General features: G+C 39.2%; 1 protein-coding gene across 1 annotated transcript in view; it reads right to left on the bottom strand.

Annotated features, from left to right (window-relative positions):
• Positions 1–4,622: 4,622 nt before the first annotated feature.
• Positions 4,623–22,226, bottom strand: part of LOC110457052 (ADP-ribosylation factor 1-like) — a 28,948-nt gene continuing 11,344 nt past the window's right edge. The window contains exons 2-5 of the mRNA XM_021508151.1: positions 10,454–10,531; positions 6,692–6,765; positions 5,811–6,048; positions 4,623–5,215 (exon numbers count right to left, since the gene is read on the bottom strand). Coding sequence (XP_021363826.1) covers positions 4,989–5,215; positions 5,811–6,048; positions 6,692–6,765; positions 10,454–10,531 — 617 coding nt within the window. The 3' untranslated portion in view covers positions 4,623–4,988. The remainder of the gene's footprint in view (positions 5,216–5,810; positions 6,049–6,691; positions 6,766–10,453; positions 10,532–22,226) is intronic.

Raw genomic sequence — 22,226 nt, forward strand, 5'->3', positions numbered from 1 at the left:
AAGTACGGATCTCTACAAAGTATACATCAACAATCTACTGGAAAGGATCACCAAATCCAACACTGGAGCGAAAAAAGGGAATGTGTGCTGCGCAGCCCCAACATGCGCTGACGATGTCACGCTTATCGACCATACATATGGAAGGCTATAAACACTGCTGGATATTGTCGACATGTAAAAATCCTATTGACGCCACGCAGACTTTTCCGTGGACACTCGGCACCGCTGAGATTCCGATTGTGGAACAAGCCACTCACTTGGGAGTGATTCACCACCAGAACCCAAACAAATCGGCCCCTACAACGATTCTAAATAACATCAGAAAGGCGAAAGGTGCTACATACTCCCTTATGGGCACTTGACTTTATGGAAAAACCGGCTTGAACCAGTCAACAAGTCTTTACATTCTTAATACATATGTGACCCTAGTTCTGACGTATGGTTTGGAAATTTTGGCACCCTCAGATCGGACCCTAGAACCGCTGGAAATTCAGTACAAAAAGACATTGAAGCAAGTATTCTCTCTCCCAGATAATGTGTCGGATATCGCGCTCTATGTGCTGACCGGTTCACTGCCCGTGAAAGCCAGGATTCATACCAACATCTTAAATCTCTTCGGTTCCATAGCTCGGACCGCGTCAGCCGAGAATGAAATCGCTAGGAGACAACTCCTCATTGGCCGGGGAATCCAAAACAGCTGGTTCACATGAAGTCTCTAAGCTTCTCGCGGTGTATGATTTGCCTAGTGCCATGGACGTCATGGATTCTGAAATCAAATACTCCTTCTGGAAACGGGAAGTCAAAACACACGTCGAGAAGTACTGGGAATCCTGGATAAGTGCCCAGACTGGATATTACTCCTCTCTGAAATATCTAAACACCTCAAACTTCAAGGCTGGACGAATGCATCCTGTTCTCGCTACAGTATCTACAGATCGCGGTGATATCGAGAGGACTCAAGTAAAACTACGCCTCCTAACCGTCACATACCTACTACAGAGCATTCTAACACGATTCGTTTGCAACGCGTGTTTTGATTGGATACGGACCATGTTCTAATCTGCGATAGAATCATGATCAATCGTGACAAGCTCCTCCCATCGCAGTTAAGCCACCCCCGTTTCTAACCAAAACAATATGGCGTCAAGCTCGCCTCTTAGCGAAATCCCGCTGATAAGACTAGTTGGCAACAGAACAGAAACGACCGATGAAATGTATAATTTGTTGAATGAATTAAAAAGTAAAAAGTACACATTCCTTTTTCTTACCTCCATTTATTACTGAAACTTTCGTTCCATCCGTGTGAAGGCATCTACTTAGATCCGAAATCAAATCGAACATTTCACCTGTGTCGCATGCATTTACACAAAACTCTTCACAAATCTATACAAATAATCACCGATTTTGTCGATAAGCACAGATTGGTATGCATACTGACATGGAAATTTAAGTACTTGGTCAATATTAATCTAAATGTGTCGTATTAACTTTGGTAACAGGACGTTCACGAACAATCCAAATCGAGCGCTCGCCAGTATGGGCGGAGCCAAATGACCGGCTTCTTTCCGATTGGTCAGTCCGCAGGAGAATGACACGTCGCCAGTTCAGGTCACAAAGTATTTTACTGTGTACTTTTAAACAAGGAAATACAATGTTTCTAAACATATTAGCGTGGTATATTTGTTAAGGTGTGTTAGAATGGGGATAGTACGTTGTTTTTCGTGTCTATACTGGCGATTAAAACATGAAATTTGGTTTAAACTCTCGACCTATCGGTCTCGAGTTCAAACCCAAATTTCATGTTCTAATCGCCAGTATAGCCACTCAAAACAACGTACTATCCCCTAAACAGAAATGTATTCAACCAAAACTCCATAGATCCAACCTGCCTACTATACAAACGCGCACCAGAAACCCGAGAACATTTCATTATGGAGTGTTAAACTCTGACTCCCACGCGACAAGGTCACCTGGATGACATTCAGCAGCATCTGGACCATGACACCGTTTTAGATGTGAGTGTTATTTTGAATTTCTCGAATGTGCTGGACGCAAAAAAAGGGAACGATCCACGTCGTTGAGTTTATCACCAGGAGACTCTGTTTCGCGCTCCATCGGCGCAGATCCGAAATAATATCGCAGCTACCAACTAATAAGAAAGGGGGACTCTCAACGTAGAAAAGTATCATCTACCCTGTACATGTCATGGAATTGTGTCCTGAAAGAATTGAGTGGTATAGTAATATTTCCATGACGTATGTTATAGATGTACTGTATATAGTAAAGGTACAATTAACTCTTTAATTATATGATTTTATCGTGATGACAACGAACCATGGCCTATTATATGGATACGCTTATAAACTTATAACTGCTATCGCTTGTATAATCGCCGAATGTATACAACCCTGCACGCTTGCTGCCTTTAATTTACTCACAACAGACTGCATGAACTGTATATATGTAACCCGAGTGTCTTGCTGTATAGAGTGCCATAGGTAGTACACCCAGCTGACGGTCCTGTAGCGTAAATAAAATTTAAATAGCTTTTAACGTGCTCGAATACCTTATAGTGAAAATTCACCTGCGGACTAATCCCACAGAAGTTCCCAGGGTGCTCCAAGAATGGAGGGAAATTCTATCAACAGAACAGATAGCAGGGATTTCCTATGCCGAGGAGAGGCAGTTGCCTTTCCCTCTAATCTAATTCCGTACGTACGCGTGGTTTCATTGAGAAATATTTCCCTCTGTGAAATGGAGGTCCATGTTTTTCATGTTCATTTTCACTGGATCTGGCTTTAATGACGTAACACGTAATATTACTTGGATTTGATCTTCATTTACATGGCGGATGTAACCACAGACTTGATAATCTAATCTAATTCCGTGATGTAACCAATGAATCAGCATGAATATGCTTACCCTTCGGTCCGGAACACATGGTCTCGTAAATCGATCGAGAGTGGTTCAATAAAAAGTAGGACAGTTTTTTGACAAAACCTCTTTATTTTAGAAAATAATTCTACAACACAATGAATTACACTTCACCTAACACCTTCGTAGTCTCGTTCAACCAGACTATTGTTGCCTGCGCAAGCTACGTTTTGTGACATCATAACGAGGCTTGCCAGAATTCTGGTAAATGATTTCATTGGTCAAAGGTTGAAACACCCTTTTCAACTTCAAAAGTTAGAATTTGAGTGGCGCAAAATAACATTGAATATTTTAATTCATGAACAAATTACCTGTACATGCATTCCGGAAGTATCCATGTTTTCACTATTAACAAGAAAAATGTTAAAAATTCTTCAAAAAGAACGATTTCATGTATTTTCCTTGGATATTTTACAATAATACAAGTCAAGCCAGATTACCTGAGTGAGAACTTGAAGGTGTTTTGAATAGTGTACAGGTAAAATCTCACTTGCTTTGCATGCTTTTGCCAACTTCAGTCAGCTTTGTTGGCTTTGTGCTCAGTTATGATTTATTCAGTGGAAATATATGGCAATATTCTGGAGATTTTACACATTTTTTACTTTGTTCTCGATAATAGTGAATACACGGGTACTTCAGGAATGCACGTATAGGCACGGAATTAGATTATCTAAGTCCGTGGTATAGGTAAGTTTTTTTCATTTATTTCATTTTTCATTGAAACGTTTCATGGCGTTGACATAACGTCCGGAAACGAAGGTAAATACACTGCCCTCTGGTGGTGGTAATTTTAAAGTACTGTGTTAGACCAGACTCTTGAATTACTAGTGATCATGATCAAGCTTAAGCGTCTGGTTGAACGAGACTAACACCTTCGAGGACATCATGTATCGCTTACAACAACATATCGAGAGTATCCGTATGGATATATCCGGAGACGGCTTCTCCCCGGAGACATACATGAAATCCCTCTTGATGATTATATAGCTCACTTGTTTAAATATAGTTAGCCATTAAAAATAGATTATTAAAGATCCACATTTACTGTCACTCATCACTTTAGGTATGGCTCGCGTGTATAGGGAGATATCTCCTTTCTAACTCCTCACCAACAGAGCTGTCATATGTCTACTAATCCAGATTCCAATCCCTTTTACATTACAAAATTAATTTAATTGCAGTGTCTGAGCAAAAACCTGACCTTGGACTTTCAGTTTATCTTGACTGATAAAAATTAGTTTGCACGTAATGTTTTTTTTAAAATCATTTAAGTACAACAACTGATTTTGGAAAATTAAAAAAAAACCAATCCATTTTTTTTATACGCCCGTCAAATTTGACGGAAGTATTATGGTATGGCGTTGTCCGGCCGTCCGACGTAAACTTCTGTTTTTCCAGCAATCTCCTCCAACATTTTTTGACCGATCTCTTTGAAACTTGATATACATTATAATCATGATATTAAGTTGTGTATCCCTTAAAAGAATTTTGATTCGACAATTTTTGCAAAAGTTATTGCCCTTTGTTCATTTCAGTATTTGATTTTTTGTCCGGAGATTTTCTCCTACATTTTTTATAGCATGTCAGCTAACCACTCTTAGAATGATGCAGGGAGATCTTATTTCAATGTAAGAAAGTATATAACACTATATGGCATTTGAGGGGCGTATATTGTTCTGCCCCGCGGTACGCTTGTTTTCTTTGTGATACACATGTAAATATGACGAGGATCACTCTCATTAAACACAACAAACATGAGCCCCCCCTCAGCAACATTCAAGCATTCATACATTTGGTTAGCAGTGTTAACTCCTTAAAGCAAAGTTAGTGCAAAATATACTTATTTTCCATATGCGCATTTGTGACGTCACTATTTCCAAGTCTATGACGTCATGTACGTTGTCGTGATTATGACATGAGCATCATAACTCACTCCTGGACGTCGAACTATCACAATCATTCTAGGTTACTCTATGAGAACGTTACCACATAACACAGATGAGATCTGTTTCAGTTTTGGTTGATTGTTTATATAATTTGTGTATGATACAGCTTTATCGTCCCTCGTCCTGTCTGTCCTGGCGGGTTGGCCTAAAGAACAGACATTTGATAGCTGTATAGGCCCGACTACAGTAAGGGAGACCACTCAATGCCTTGTCCATTTTATCCTCACTCTCTGGAGTGACACTTTTCCGAATTTCCTCTGATCCGAGCTGAAAGGCTAGCCAATCTAAAGCCTCGGTCAATCCGTCTCCTCGTAAGGCACTTACGTGGAAAAGATCTGAATAATAATATTAATTTACTTAAACATGATCTCGAAATACAATTATCTTTTGCTCAAATAACTATATAAAAAATAATGATTATAAGGGCAAAGTGTTGCAAGCAATCAATAGCCCCCCCCCCCCCTCATTTCCTGGACTGGAACAATCTTAAGGATAAAATATAAACAAAGGGACATACATCTGTATGGCAAGCAGTTCACAGTCCTCTATCACTGGACAAATTTTAGGAAAATAAATAAATAAGGACCATAACTCTTTATAAGTTCAGTATGCAACACTCAGCATAGGATATGCATTTCATTTCATATAAGATTGATGAAATGAGTCTAAAAATTAAAATATATAATACAAACTAAAATATCTGCCAAAAATCAATCTAATTATAATTAGATTGGTCAAAAATAAAACATGCTTTTCAACCATTCATTATTTGGAGAAGTCAATGCATTACAATTTACTTTTAAATAAAATCAGTTAAAATGCTGCATTATTTTACAAGGGAATAAATTGGGAAAAAACAAAACTATTTTGAAATAAGATAAATATCTTCAATGCTGTGTAACTAAACCATAGATCATTGGTTGAACCTACTCCATGTGTGTTTGAGCTGTCGTAGTCCCAGACGATCATGTATTTCCTCGGATGACATGTGCGGCTCCATGTCACACTTGTTGGCGAGGAAGAGAAAACATGCGCTGGAGAGTTCCTCCGCCTGTAAGGCTGGTTTGATGACGTCATGGTTTAGCTCGTCCAGTCGTTCCTTGTCATGACTGTCGATAACTATGACGACGGCCTCTGTCCCCTTGTAGTAGTGACGGAACAGTGGCCTCTGTAAATTAAATGTAAGATATATCACAGATATTCTTCATACAGAACTAGCATCGACCCTTTCAAAGGAGTATTAAAAAGGGGTATAAAAAAGGCACATGGGTCCTGCTCTTTCTGCATACAGAACTAGGATTATCTTTGAAGAGCCTGGTCAGTGACCTTTAGAAAGGATATTATTATTGAACATGTATTTAACAAGAGGCGCATCGGGCCTGTTCTTCCTTCATCTCATGACTATGTAAGGTGTTGAAAGTGTAATGTTTCAGCTAATCGGAGACATGTTGTTTTTTTTTTACTGACCAAACAACAAAGGAAATCAAGTTACCATGGAAAAACTAAATACATTTGTACCTAATTTTAGTAACAAATGATTTTGACATTACACATATTATAGTAACTACCGAATTTTATTTGAGAATGAATAATTTCTACACTGCCAGATTGGAGCAATTTAGTCTCATGTGAACATTAAATTGTATAGGTTAGATGAAATTTTTTAAATGCCAGATAACAACAATAATGTCAACAAGATGGGAGACAACTCACTGCCAGAATCATTAAACAAAAGGGAACGAGAGAATGAAATAAGAGAGAATCAAGTTCCTTGCCAGGAGCATAATATGAAACAAAGGGGAATAACTCACCATCTTGTCACGACTGCCTATATCCCAGGCAGTGAAATTAATATCTTTGTATTGAATACTCTCCACATTGAACCCTGCAACCAAAAATAAACTCAATTACAAGGATCAACATTTCTTCTCCTGTATACATGTACATGTTAATGAATGACAATTATGTATACATCTTTGATAGATTATCTACCTTACACAGTTTACCTGTAATTCTGTCTGACTTATCTCCCTTAAAAAAATTCATTTAACATTACCGCTGTATCATATTAATCAGCATCCCATCAGCGTTTTAACTTATGTATATATATACTGTCTTGTGCAACTAATGTAAATATGAAACTCTTTAGAAAAGAAGGTAAATATCATGATAAGGTTGTATCCATCCTTAAGTTATACAATGAAGAAAAACAAAATATTATAAATCGCTTAATTGTTTTTATCCGCCCGATTGTTCTTCTTACAACAATCACCAGGTACAACACCAGGTGTATACATTCGTTTGTCTACTATTGATGGAATCTAAATTCATTCTTTTTCTCACAAATCAATACCATTATGTATATATGTCTTTCACTGGAATATAAGTGATTTTAGTATATAAGCGAATACATTTCAACAAAGAAAAGCATGAAACTGGTAATTCTGTGAGTCAGATTCTTTTTTTCCTTTTTGACACAAAATGTTTGAATTTAATGTTCACATAATTATCTGATTTTTGTGAACACTTCTATACCTCTGTAGCAGAAAACATCTATGATATGTACACACGATACCATCTGTCTTGTATATACACAGCACTTTCTCAGACACACAGGATAGACAAACATGTGCCATTCCTGTTAGCGTAATCGCTTGGTATGGAACCAGACATCCACGAAGTGAAAGCTGCTGTTTACAATATTACAATAAATAAATGTACACTTAAACATACATGGAGAAATCAAGATATATACCCAGGAATGCTGACATACCACTTGGCACTTAGGAAAGAATCCGACTTTAAATGTCTGTGATGTGACTTTCAACCTTTCTGAGCTGTTTGGTTAGAATTCTGATATTTTCATGAGAATTACAAGGACTTATTATTTAATCTTCCACTTTTAAAGTTCTCCGAGGAATTCACAATTTTTTTCTCTTTCGCAAGAGTGTTTTATTTGTACAGAAAAATGACATTCTCTCGTATTCCGACATTCCAACACGGGCTATCATCATGACATCTGATTACATCATCCACCTCTTCATCAATATGTCATCGTCTTCATCATGTTTTCATTAAATCATCATATTGAGATCATTACAATAGTCATCATCAATTACAACTTTTCGAAAATGAAGTATAATAATGCTGCTTACAAGAAACAATCATTCTGATACCATACAATACTACTGTATTGTAATCCTGGAGCTAGGAAAAAGTATTGCTCTTAGAAACAGCTAGTGTACACTGATTCTAGAGCTAAATTGTTGGTATATTGTTGACGTTTATAGATTTTTTTTAGATTTCCTGCAGAAACAGAAGTTGATAACAGTACTCAAAGCATTTGATTAAAATGCAGATATTTTCATAACTATCTGTTACCCTGGGCCTATGATAAAACAAAACATCTGGTTTTTATTAAAATATTTCTTTATTTGAAGATGGTGTTTATAATGAATGCACCAATTTTGCTAGCTTAAAATACTGGATGTCCTATGTATATGATCTTATATTACCTACCCAGTGACTTATATCACCTACCTAGTGACTTATATTACCTACCTAGTGACTTATATTACCTACCCAGTGACTTATATCACCTAACCTGTGACATATATTACCTACCTATTGACTTATATCACCTACCTAGTGACTTATATCCCCAAACTTGTCACTTATATTACCTACTTAGTGACTTATATCACCTAGCTACATAGTGACTTATATCACCTACCTTGTCACTTATATTACCTACCAAGTGACTTATATTCCCTACCTAGTGACTTATATCACCTACCTAGTGACTTATATTACCTACCTAGTGACTTATATTCCCTACCTTGTCACTTAAATTACCTACCTAGTGACTTATATATCACCTAACCTGTGACTTATATTACCTACCTATTGACTTATATCACCTACCTAGTGACTTATATCCCCTACCTTGTCACTTATATTACCTACTTAGTGACTTATATCACCTAGCTACCTAGTGACTTATATCACCTACCTTGTCACTTATATTACCTACCAAGTGACTTATATTCCCTACCTAGTGACTTATATTAACTACCTAGTGACTTATATCACCTACCTTGTGACTTATATTACCTACCTAGTGACTTATATTAACTACTTTGTGACTTATATTACCTACCTAGTGACTTATATTACCTACCTAGTGACTTATATTTCCTACCTAGTGACTTATATACCCTATCTAGTGACTTATATCACCTACCTAGTGACTTATATCACCTACCTTGTGGCTTATATTACCTACCTAGTGACTTATACTACCTACCTAGTGACTTATATCACCTACCTAGTGACTTATATTCCCTACCTTGTCACTTATATTACCTACCTAGTGACATATATCACCTAGCTACCTGATGACTTATATCACCTGCCTTGTGACTTATATTACCTACCTAAGTCACTTATATTACCTACCTAGTGAGTTATCTCACCTATCTTGTGACTTATATTACCTACCTAGTGACTTATATTCCCTACCTTGTCACTTATATTACCTACCTAGTGACATATATCACCTAGCTACCTGGTGACTTATATCACCTACCTTGTGACTTATATCACCTACCTAGTGACTTATATTCCCTACCTAGTGACTTATAACACCTACCTAGTGACTTATATCACCTACCTTGTGACTTATATAAGCTACATTGTGACCTATATTACCTACCTAGTGACTTATATCACCTACCTTGTGACTTATATTACCTACCTTGTGACTTATATTACCTACCTAGTGACTTATATCAATGACCTTGTGACTTATATTACCTACTTTGTGACTTATATCACCTACCTATTGCCTTATATTTCCTACCTTGTAGCTTATATCACCTACCTTAAGTGACTTATATTACCTACCTTGTGACTCATATTACCTACCTAGTAACCTATATTACCTACTTTGTGACTTATATTACCTACCTAGTGACTTATATCACCTACCTTAGGACTTATATTACCTACCTTGTGAGTTATATTACCTACCTAGTGACTTATATCAATGACCTTGTGACTTTTATTACCTACTTTGTGACTTCTGTCACCTACCTATTGCCTTATATTTCCTACCTTGTAACTTATATCACCTACCTTAAGTGACTACCTTAAGTGACTTATATTACCTACCTTGTGACTCATATTACCTACCTAGTAACCTATATTACCTACTTTGTGACTTATATTACCTACCTAGTGACTTATATTACCTACCTAGTGTCTTATATTACCTACCTAGTGACTTATATTACCTACCTTGTGAGTTATATTACCTACCTAGTGACTTATATCAACGACCTTGTGACTTTTATTACCTACTTTGTGACTTCTATCACCTACCTATTGCCTTATATTTCCTACCTTGTAACTTATATCACCTACCTTAAGTGACTTATATTACCTACCTTGTGACTCATATTACCTACCTAGTAACCTATATTACCTACTTTGTGACTTATATTACCTACCTAGTGACTTATATTACCTACCTAGTGTCTTATATTACCTACCTTGTGACTTATATTACCTACCTATTGTTGGGATTACCAGGTTGAACTCTCCCAGTTTTAGTCGGTACAGCAGTGTTGTCTTCCCTACAGCATCCAAACCTAGAAATGACAAAAGATATACTTCATCAATAACAAAAAAAAGGTTTTTGCAACCATTTGCGACTTTGATTCTGAAGTGGTGGTCCTTGAAAAAACTCACTGCTGCAATACTAATCCTTGTAGAAGTTCATGAACATGCATACATTGTTTATATATCTGTCGGTAAAGTTTGATGTCAGTGAAATAGTTGTTGTGTGTGTTAGTAAAATTGTGTCGGTAAAGTCAGGTGTTGGAAAAGGCCACATGTAGGTAAATCCAGGTGTTGGTAAATCAGGTGTTGAGAATGCTGGGCTGATCAGTAAAGACAGGTGGTAGGTAAAGTTTCACTGTACTCCCATCAATATAGATATAGGCTCACCGGGTTTGATTCCCTGATTGAACATGACTTGGTATTTTGAGGGGGTCTTTTGCCCAATCAAACAGGTTTTCTCTGGGTACTCCAGTTTCCTCCCTCATCAAGACCTCATGTACAAACCATCCATGCCAACCAGACCAATTAACATAGGTTGATTAACTTGTTTCATAATTGTTGTAAAGTAAATATAATTTATCACATAATGCACTGTGTTATCCAGTGAATATACCCATGTCATATTTTTTTGTGTATTATGTAACCCATGTAATATGACCTATCAGCCCTGTGATTGGTTGAAAGTTTCAATTGTTTCAACTGTGACATCGCGCCTAGGACAAGTACATGACTTCACATACTTACGCACTAGAATCAAAATGGTGGCTTTTAAATTTCATTTCAAGGTTGCATGAAAATTGTCGTTTAACATGAATAAATGCCACAAATTGTGATTATGTAATAAAAAAGATCTTTTACACTCATTTTCATTTCAAATAAAATTGATGAAACTCATCACAATTTTTTCATTTTAGCTCGCCAGAGACTCGCTAAATAGAACAAGAGGCCCATGGGCCTAATTAACGGTCACCTGATATGTTTATACAGAGAGTTGATTTTTGTTTTTTACATGAACAGAAATATTATTCAAAGTGACATAAAACAATAAAACCACCTTATTCAATATCTAGCATGCAGATTTAAGACTGAAAAGTATTTGAAACTAGCACCTCTGATTCTAAACAAGGAAAATGAAGAAATTTTATTTTAGCACATGCACAGACTCCATCGGGCCCCACCCTACAGCCCTTGGGGGTAGGGATGGCTCAAAATTTACAAAGTATCAAACTGTCAACGTAGGGTTATAATTCCAATCAAGTTATCAACATGTAATATTCAAAGTATCATTTGCCGTTATAAACCACAACAAATTTCAGTCAATTCAACCCTTTTTGGCCCCACCCATCAGCCCCGGGAGGTCAGTTAGGGCTGATATGTGCATACCATCAAACTGCTACCTAATACTGATAATGCTAACCTAAATTGAATTAATTCCAATGGCAATTAAACAAATGTTGGTCCAAAATGTGATTTCCCTATATAAACTATAGTAAAGTTTACCCCCTCCCCAGGGGGAAACGTGAGACCCCAAGATCGAGAAATTCACAAATTTGGTAAAGCACCCTAAGACCCTTCCATCTATGAAGAGTATTTGATTCTACCATATCTGGGTCTTGAGAAGAAGATTTTTGAAATTTCAGTCAATTCAACCCTTTTTTGCCCCACCCACCAGCCCGGGGGGTCAGTCAGGGCTGATATGTGCATACCATCATCCTGCTATCCAATACAGATAATGCTAACCCAAATTGAATTACTTCCAATGGCAATTAAACAAATGTTGGTCCAAAATGTGATTTCCCTATATAAACTATAGTAAAGTTTACCCCTCCCCAGGGGGAAACGTGAGACCCCAGGGTAAAAAAAATCACAATTTTAGTAAAGCACCTTAAGATCCTTTTATCTATGAAGAGTATTTGATTCTACCATATCTGGATCTTGGAAGATTTTTGAAATTTTAGTCAATTTGACCCTTTTTGGCCCCGCCCCTCAGGCCCCTGGGGGCTGGGGACCATATAATTCACAATTTCAGTTGACCTTTGGCCATGAAAGGTTTCTGCAAAATTTCATTGAAATTGGTGTAGGGATTTTGGAGAAGAAGTCGAAAATGTAAATTGTTTACGGACGCACGACGGACGCCGGACGCCGGACAAAAGGCGATCGCAATAGGTCACTTGAGACTTTGTCTCAGGTGACCTAAAAATTCATAGACTCCTTTTATAAATCTCATATGAAATGGGAACTCATGTAAGATCCTATATTTCATATTTATATACTCTACATGTATATGGTGAAAAGTCTCCATGTTTTTCTCAGACCTATCATCATTGTTTTTTCGATTTCTCTTTTTCTCCATTATGAACCACACATTACTACACATTACCTCTCCCTCCCAGTTTGTCTCCACTATCTTAGCCCCACCCCCCCATCCCCGATTACAGCAGACGTGTACATCATTGTGTAATCCCCTACAACATGACATCTGATCGCCTTCAACACAACTTTAAAATGTAACTATGGCAGTAAATCAGCTGTGTTCACATTTTTCTGTTCCCCTAGAAATTTGATAACTAAGGAATTGCAGGCTAACAATCTTACTAATTAGAAAACAGAAACGCTCAGAGCTATAATCACCATTTTTAGATGGAATTCAGAAAAGTAATCACCATTAGGTATCATAATAATGATCGGAATGCAGCCAACTTATGGGCGAAATTGAAATATGTCGTTTGTCCTTCTCAACTTCATTTACATTATTGTGGAAATAACACAAACAAGTCTATAGAAATTAATAGTTATTTCTTTAGTTTAACCAAGGTCACTTTCTTCGAGTGGCTCCTCTAGAAATCAAGCCTGGGATTACAGACTACCAATATGGTGCTCTACTGAAATGAAGAGAACACAATATATGGCTAACAGAATCTTCCCCAACCTGAGGGTGACAGAATCTTCCCAACCTGAGGGTGACAGAATCTTCCCTACCTGAGGGTGACAGAATCTTCCCCTACCTGAGAGTGACAGAATCTTCCCTACCTGAGGGTGACAGAATCTTCCCTACCTGAGGGGGACAGAATCTTCCCCTCCCTGAGGGGGACAGAATCTTCCCCTACCTGAGGGGGACAGAATCTTCCCTATCTGAGGGTGACAGAATCTTCCCCTACCTGAGATTGACAGAATCTTCCCTACCTGAGAGGGACAGAATCTTCCCTACCTGAGAGTGACAGAATCTTCCCTACCTGAGGGTGACAGAATCTTCCCCTACCTGAGGGTGACAGAATCTTCCCAACCTGATGGTGACAGAATCTTCCCTACCTGAGAGTGACACAATCTTCCCCTACCTGATGGTGACAGAATCTTCCACTACCTGAGAGGGACAGAATCTTCCCCTACCTGATGGTGATAGAATCTTCCCCTACCTGAGAGTGACAGAAACTTCCCTACCTACTACCTGAGAGTGACAGAATCTTCCCCTACCTGAAGGTGACAGAATCTGCCCCTACCTGAGGGTGACAGATTCTTCCCAACCTGATGGTGACAGACTCTTCCCTACCTGAGAGTGACCCAATCTTCCCCTACCTGATGGTGACAGAATCTTCCCTACCTGAAGGTGACAGAATCTTCCCTACCTGAGGGTGACAGAATCTTCCCTACCTGAGACTGATACAATCTTCCCCTACCTGATGGTGACAGAATCTTCCACTACCTGAGAGTGACAGAATCTTCCCCTACCTGAAGGTGACAGAATCTTCCCCTACCTGAGGGTGACAGAATCTTCCCCTACCTGAAGGTGACAGAATCTTCCCCTACCTGAGGGTGACAGAATCTTCCCCTACCTGAGAGTGACAGAAACTTTCCTACCTGAGGGTGACAGAATCTTCCCCTACCTGAGGGTGACAGAATCTTCACCTACTTGAGGGTGACAGAATCTTCCCCTCCCTGAAGGTGACAGAATCTTCCCCTACCTGAAGGTGACAGAATCTTCCCTACCTGAGAGTGACAGAATCTCCCCCTCCCTGAGGGTGACAGAATCTTCCCTACCTGAGGGTGACAGAATCTTCGCTACCTGAGGGTGACAGAATCTTCCCCTACCTGAGAGTGACAGAATTTTCCCCTATGTGAGGGTGACAGAATCTTCCCCTACCTGAGGGTGACAGAATCTTCCCCTCCCTGAGGGTGACAGAATCTTCCCTACCTGAATCTTACCTACCTGAGGGTGACAGAATCTTCCCTACCTGAGACTGATACAATCTTCCCCTACCTGATGGTGACAGAATCTTCCCCTACCTGAGAGTGACAGAATCTTCCCCAACCTGAGAGTGACAGAATTTTCCCCTATGTGAGGGTGACAGAATCTTCCCCTACCTGAGGGTGACAGAATCTTCCCTACCTGAGAGTGACAGAATCTTCCCTACCTGAAGGTGACAGAATCTTCCCTACCTGAAGGTGACAGAATCTTCCCCTACCTGAGGGCGACAGAATCTTCCCTACCTGAGGGTGACAGAATCTTCCCTACCTGAGAGAGACAGAATCTTCCCCTTCCTGAGGGTGACAGAAACTTCCCTACCTGAAGGTGGCAGAATCTTCCCCTACCTGAGAGTGACAGAATCTTCCCCTACCTGAGAGTGACAGAATTTTCCCCTATGTGAGGGTGACAGAATCTTCCCCTACCTGAGGGTGACAGAATCTTCCCTGCCTGAGGGTGACAGAATCTTCCCCTATGTGGGGAAGATTCTGTCACCCTCAGGTAGGGAAGATTATGTCACTCTCAGGTAGGGAAGATTCTGTCCCCCTCACGTAGGGGAAGATTCTGTCACTCTCAGGTAGGAGAAGATTCTGTCACCCTCAGGTAGGGGAAAATTCTGTCACTCTCAGGGAGGGGAAGATTCTGTCACTCTCAGGAAGGTAAGATTCTGTCACCCTCAGGAAGGGAAGATTCTGTCACCCTCAGGTAAGGGAAGATTCTGTCACCCTCAGGTAGGGGAAAATTCTGTCACTGTCAGGTAGGGGAAGATTCTGTCACCCTCACATAGGGGAAAATTCTGTCACTCTCAGGTTGGGGAAGATTCTGTCACTCTCAGGTAAGGAAGATTCTGTCACCCTCAGGTAGGGAAGATTCTGTCACCCTCCCTGAGGGTGACAGAATCTTCCCCTACGTGAGGGTGACAGAATCTTCCCCTACCTGATGGTGACAGAATCTTCCCCTACCTGAGAGTGACAGAATTTTCCCCTACCTGAGAGTGACAGAATCTTCCCTTACCTGAGGGTGACAGAATCTTCCCCTATGTGGGGGTGACAGAATCTTCCCCTACCTGATGGTGACAGAATCTTCCCTACCTGAGAGTGACAGATCTTCACCTACCTGAGGGAGACAGAATCTTCCCTACCTGAAGGTGACAGAATTTTCCCCTACCTGAGGGGGACAGAATCTTCTCCTACCTGAGAGGGACAGAATCTTCCCTACCTGATGGTGACAGAATCTTCCCCTACGACAGGGTGACAAAATCTTCCCCTACCTGATGGTGACAGAATCTTCCCTACCTGCGAGAGACAGAATCTTCCCTACCTGAGGGTGACAGAATCTTCCCCTACCTGAAGGTGACAGAATTTTCCCCTACCTGAGGGTGACAGAATCGTCTGTCAACAACCTTGCTTGTAGAGTAGATTTAAGGAGATTATTGTACAGAGTATACCCTGGTCCCTTTGTGGCAGCCATAAATGTCACTCAGAGATTACTTTTTTCAAGTGTCTCTGCTAGGAATCGAACGCAGAACTACAGATTTCAAGTCATGTGCTCTACTGATTAAGACAAAAACAGAGTCAGTAGCAAATGACTATATTCTTTTAACTGCTATCATTAGGTGCTTCTGTCATAATCACTGAAAACTAAACGGAGAGGCAACACTTTTTCTTTACATTACCGGTACAACAAATTTCCAGGGACCAAACTAGGACTATTAATGCTTAATGGGAAACTATAGTGCTGTTTGTGAAGAGTAAACCCCCCAAATAACCCTCCTTGAGCCAACCTCCCAGGGGAGCTGCACTCTTATAATAATAATAATTTGAGGTTCTTCTATACAAAATGTACCGATCACAACCTAGTTTGTAGGTCATCTCAAAGCGGTTCACAAATTATTATCTGTGGTTATAGGGCCTTTGCAACCAGCCAATATCTTTCTCAACTCCCTGGGGAGCATATAGCCGGTGCTACCATTTCAGCACTTACAGCTAGCATTCTACAATTCTAGCACTGTCTGCCCAACCACATACACATTTACAGCTGAGTAGACTGGAACAAGCATAGTATATAGTATCTTGCTCAAAAATACAACACAGTGCCTTGGCATGGCTCGAACACGCAACCCTTCGGTCACGAGCCCGGCGTCCTTCCACTAGACTACCGTGCCTCCTATAAACACTAGTTGTTCTGGCTTAGAGTGACTTCCCTTGTCAAATTGTTTATGTGCTTTGCAGCACAAATATTGGACAGTGTACTTTTGATGTGTTTGAAATTCCCGGATGGAAGCATTTTAACTCATTCACCCCTTAAGACGCATTTGAACTCTTCCAATTCAAAGGTTGGAATAGTTCATTATGAAATTTCAGGGGTGAATGAGTTAATAAGGTATAAAATTACTACACATTACCTCTTAAGAGTTTCATCCATGCAGTATATTTAGGTTTCTTTCCTGTCTCTATAAATTTACAACTTTATTTCTGTAAAATGTATTACAACATGTAATACTTATGGAATATACCTCTTTTGAGTATGACCTCAAAAAACATATTTCACAATCTCAATAAACATATTTCACAATTTGTTGGTACCATTACACCTTACTCATGTACAAAATATATGTTCACAAGATAACCCCTGTTGGTATGGTATCGCTAGGGACAACGTGATATATATAGTTAGTATAGGGTTTGGTTTGGTTTGTTTGTGTTTTACGTCCTATTGACAACTATGGTCATTTAAGGAAGTGCCAGGCTTGGTGGCAGAGGAAAGCCGGAGTTCCTGGAGAAAAAACACTGACCTATGGTCAGTACATGTACCTCAATTTCTGGCAACTGCCCCACTTTGGCCTCGAACCCTCGACCCAGCGGTGGAGGGCTTTAAAGGTAGCAGAATGTCAGACTTGGCCACCGGTGGTACCCTTAGTACAGGGTAATTACTGAGGTAAAAAAACAAACACTACACGGTAATGACAGAAAACATAATGATGAATCCTCTCTTTATAAATATTAGCCTACGTCTAATTATAAACATAGGTGCTGATTACTGGCGTATATTTCCTCTGCAGACAGCTGGGAGGAGATTGAGACGCAGGCTGCAACGTTAACGTTCTGCTAGTCCGTAGTGAATCACACTTTCTAAACACCTCATAGGATTAGTGTATAAAAATCTACACAGCCTTCTTTATCAAATATCAAATAAAGATGATTCACGGTCATTAAATAGACATACACTTCACACCCCTATATCTGACAAGTACACACACCTTATACCCCTATCTGATAAGCATGAACTCATCTATCTATACATTTAGACAGATTTATGATGTTTAGGAGGGAAAACAGGGTTATTTATTAGTTGGGTGTTACAATTAGGTTTAAAAGAAAACAGGATTATTTGTCCAAAATCTCTCAAAATAAAACATACTTTTTTGCAATATTTGCTTAAATTCTTGGTAATTGAATAAATATAATCTATTTTTATTTTTACCAAACAAAGGGTGAAATTTGTCCAGGAGGCTCAGTTCAGTTTACTAAAGGGTACAATTTCTAGAATTTCCTTTTATAAATCATATGTTACATACATGATCCTTTGTACATTTCTTTTGTATGTTACAACTTTTAACCACAGGGACCCGAGAATTAGTTACAGTTGATAGCTGTGTTTGGACATAATTACTGATGTCAGAGTAATTTTAGAGGTTTAGGGACTTAGATCAATTTTAGTAAAAGATGGCACCCAAATGATGGTATGAATGCGATGGGGGTGTCATTTTAAAGAAAGTTGATTTAAACCCCTAACATGTCTGATATTACTGTAAACACATCAGTTTATGTCAATTAAAACATATATAGTTTAACTGTAATAAATTCTCAGGTCCCTGTGTTTTTAACAACTGTGTAACCCATCATTATCACACTGGCGAGAACAGTTTGGGTACAAATAACAGGGACTGAAATATTCCCTCGGATAAGTCTTATTTATCAGTAAACAGGCCATATTACTGACATCAATAGATATATATATCATATTTGCTAAAAACCATGTGTCAGTGAATTATCACTGATTACATATATCTGTGTCCTGAGGGTGAAACTCCTTTTATTAAAACTGAATTCACATGATTTCGACAAGAGTACACTGATTCAAGATAGCAAAATAAAATTTTCATAATTTTGACTCTAAATTTTAGAAAATTTAATTTACATATATACAATTTTTTACAATTTAGACATGTAAAGGAAGGATATTTCAAGGAATTTGACGGAATATAACTTATATCATACTGACAGTATTTTCAATAGCGGAATATCTACTGACAGAAAATCAATTAAAATGACAGAATGTTCAATTACACTGACAGAATATCTATTAAACTGACAGAATATTCAATATACTGACAGGATATCTTTCAAACTGACAGAATATTCAATAAACTGTACTGACATAATATCAATAAAACTGACAGAATATTCAATTTATTCACAGAATATCAAGTATAATGACAGAATACTGACAGGATATCTAGGTAGTATACTGACATGATATCTAGGTATTATACTGACAGGATATCTAGGTAGTTTACTGACAGGATATCTAGGTATTATATACTGACAGGATATCTAGGTATTATACTGACATGATATCTAGGTAGTATACTGACAGGATATCTAGGTATTATACTGACATGATATATAGGTAGTATACTGACATGCTATCTAGGTAGTATACTGACAGGATATCTAGGCATTATACTGACATGATATCTAGTTAGTATACTGACATGATATCTAGGTAGTATACTGACAGGATATCTAGGTATTATACTGACATGATATCTAGGTATTATACTGACAGGATATTTATGTATTATACTAACAGGATATCTAGGTATTATACTGACAGGATATTTCATATTCTGATGCCTTCGAACACTATTAAATAAGTTCCAGCCTTTTCCATGTAAGCAGTAGTGAGTGAGTGCATCCTTGATATCCTGGGGTTACACTCACCTTCGCTCTCTACACCCTTGGTAATTATGTCATAAGAAAATTGAGCACACGAAGATAGCTGTTTGATTGGTGTCAGGTAAAAAAACAACTGACCAATCGCTAGGCTGATACCTGTCCTTTGAATATAACAAAGGAGAGACATGACCGCAAGATTCTTCTAATGTACATCAAAGGATTGAACTTAATTAAGTCTTCTTGTCCCATCAACAAGGTGGCGCACACCGAGCCTTCAATTTTTCTATGACATATATTCCAGGGGTGCAGAGAGCAAAAGTGAGCGTTACCCCTGGATATCGAGGATGTGCATGCTGAACATTTCACTAATGTACAAAACAGATCATATCTGGAGCCATGTTTACCACAGTGAGAGCCACATTTACAGGTTTTGTACGGCAGAAACACAATGTTACAGCCTCATGTTATACCTACATATCAATGTAGACTTCATGTACCATAGAGGTTGTAATAGGAGCTCAGGCAGATATATAATTCAACAGAAGTATTTAACTCATTCACCCCTACAAGACACATTTGAACACTTCCAATTCAAAGGTTGGAATTGTTCATTATTTAATTTCAGGGGTGAATTGTCGATAGATTTTTTTAATAGAAATTCTTCTATAACAAGACATGAAAAACCATTTTCTGAAGAAACAGACCTTTTTGCTGTTTAACTCTCTATATTATTACCAATGGCTGGAGAAAAATGGGGGGGGGGGGGGGGGGGGGGGGGGGGGTAGGGTGCAAAATTTAGGCAACAACATAAAGTTAGGGATGGAGGAAACATACTCGTTTTATGTTTTCTTGTTTAATTTGTTAACTGTTGGATCTTCAATCAGTCAGGGTAGCAGTTCCATTTTTAGTATTCTTTAAATGCAGGAAATAAGTCAATTAATTGGACCCAAAATGGATATCCCAGGGGAATGTGTGGAAATGAGCTTGTGCTGCAAAATGTAATGGAGTTCAGTGTTAAAAGTGGATGGAAATGCATACACAGCACACAGCAGCTGATAAATACGACATTTAGTATTGCAGTAAAATATTAGAAATATTATAGGCACTGCGTATCGAGTGTAAAGAAAGGTACCTGGTGAGACTGAAAACTGGTGAAAATTGAGTATACATGTATCAGAAAGTGGTGAAAAGTATATAATGGGCAGAAGTACATGATTCAAGAAAGCAGGACTATAGTTGGATCATAATATTGGTAAATCCCTTTAGCTCTTCTGGAGTGGTAGTCTTTTAAAGGGAAAATTTGACACATGACATGACAGACAATGGCCCTACACAATAACATGTCCACAGACAATGGCCCTACACAATGACATACTCACAGACAATGGCCCATCGCCATGATATGTCCACAGACAATGGCCTGTCACTGTGACATGCCCAGACAACTGCTTGTTACCATGACATACTCACAGACAATGGCCCATCACCATGACATACTCACAGACAATGGCCAATTACCATGACATGTCCACAGACCATGGCCAATTACCATGACATGTCCACAGACCATGGCCCATCACATGTCCACAGACAATGGCCCATCACCATGACATACTCACAGACAATGGCCAATCACCATGACATGTCCACAGACAATGGCCCATCACCACGACATACTCACAGACAATGGCCAATCACCATGACATGTCCCCAGACAATGGCCCATCACCATGACATACTCACAGACAATGGCCAATCACCATGACATGTCCACAGACAATGGCCCATCACCATGACATACTCATAGACAATGGCCTGTCACCATGACATGCTCATAGACAATGGCCTGTCACCATGACATGTCCACAGACAATGGCCCATCACCATGACATGCTCATAGACAATGGCCTTTCACCATGACATGTCCACAGACAATGGACCGTCACCATGACATGCTCACAGACAATGGCCTGTCACCATGACATGTCAACAGACAATGGACCGTCACCATGAAAGGCTAACAGACAATAGCTAGCCCATCATCATAACATGCCCACAGACAATGGCCCATCACCATGGCAAAAAGTACAGCCAGACCGGGGTTTGAACCTGGGACCCTCTGAACTCTAGACAGATTCTCTACCAAGTGAGCTACCTGGTCACCGACAATTGACCCAGTCAAGTTCTGTTATATTTCTCCCTCCGTTCCCTGAAGACACAACCATATTTACAACCTGGTTTCGGGTACCCCTTTGTCAAGCATACACCAACAAGGGTTGGTCACAGGCACCACTGTAACAGGAGATGGAAAAATGCACGTCCAGACTGGGATTCGAACCTGGGACCCTCCGAACTAGAGGGGCACTGAAAGCAATTGAGCTACCTGGTCGCCGACGATTGACCCAGTCAAGTCCCGCTACACATGTATATAATAAGGACAAAATAAGAAAGAGAACAGGCAAAATCTTAGTACTGTTCTACTCCTGTTCTTTTAATAGGCCCCCACACCAATAGCCCCCCCCC

This window comes from Mizuhopecten yessoensis, unplaced genomic scaffold (assembly GCF_002113885.1).
Source record: "Mizuhopecten yessoensis strain PY_sf001 unplaced genomic scaffold, ASM211388v2 scaffold9021, whole genome shotgun sequence".
NCBI classification, from domain to species: Eukaryota; Metazoa; Mollusca; class Bivalvia; order Pectinida; family Pectinidae; genus Mizuhopecten; species Mizuhopecten yessoensis.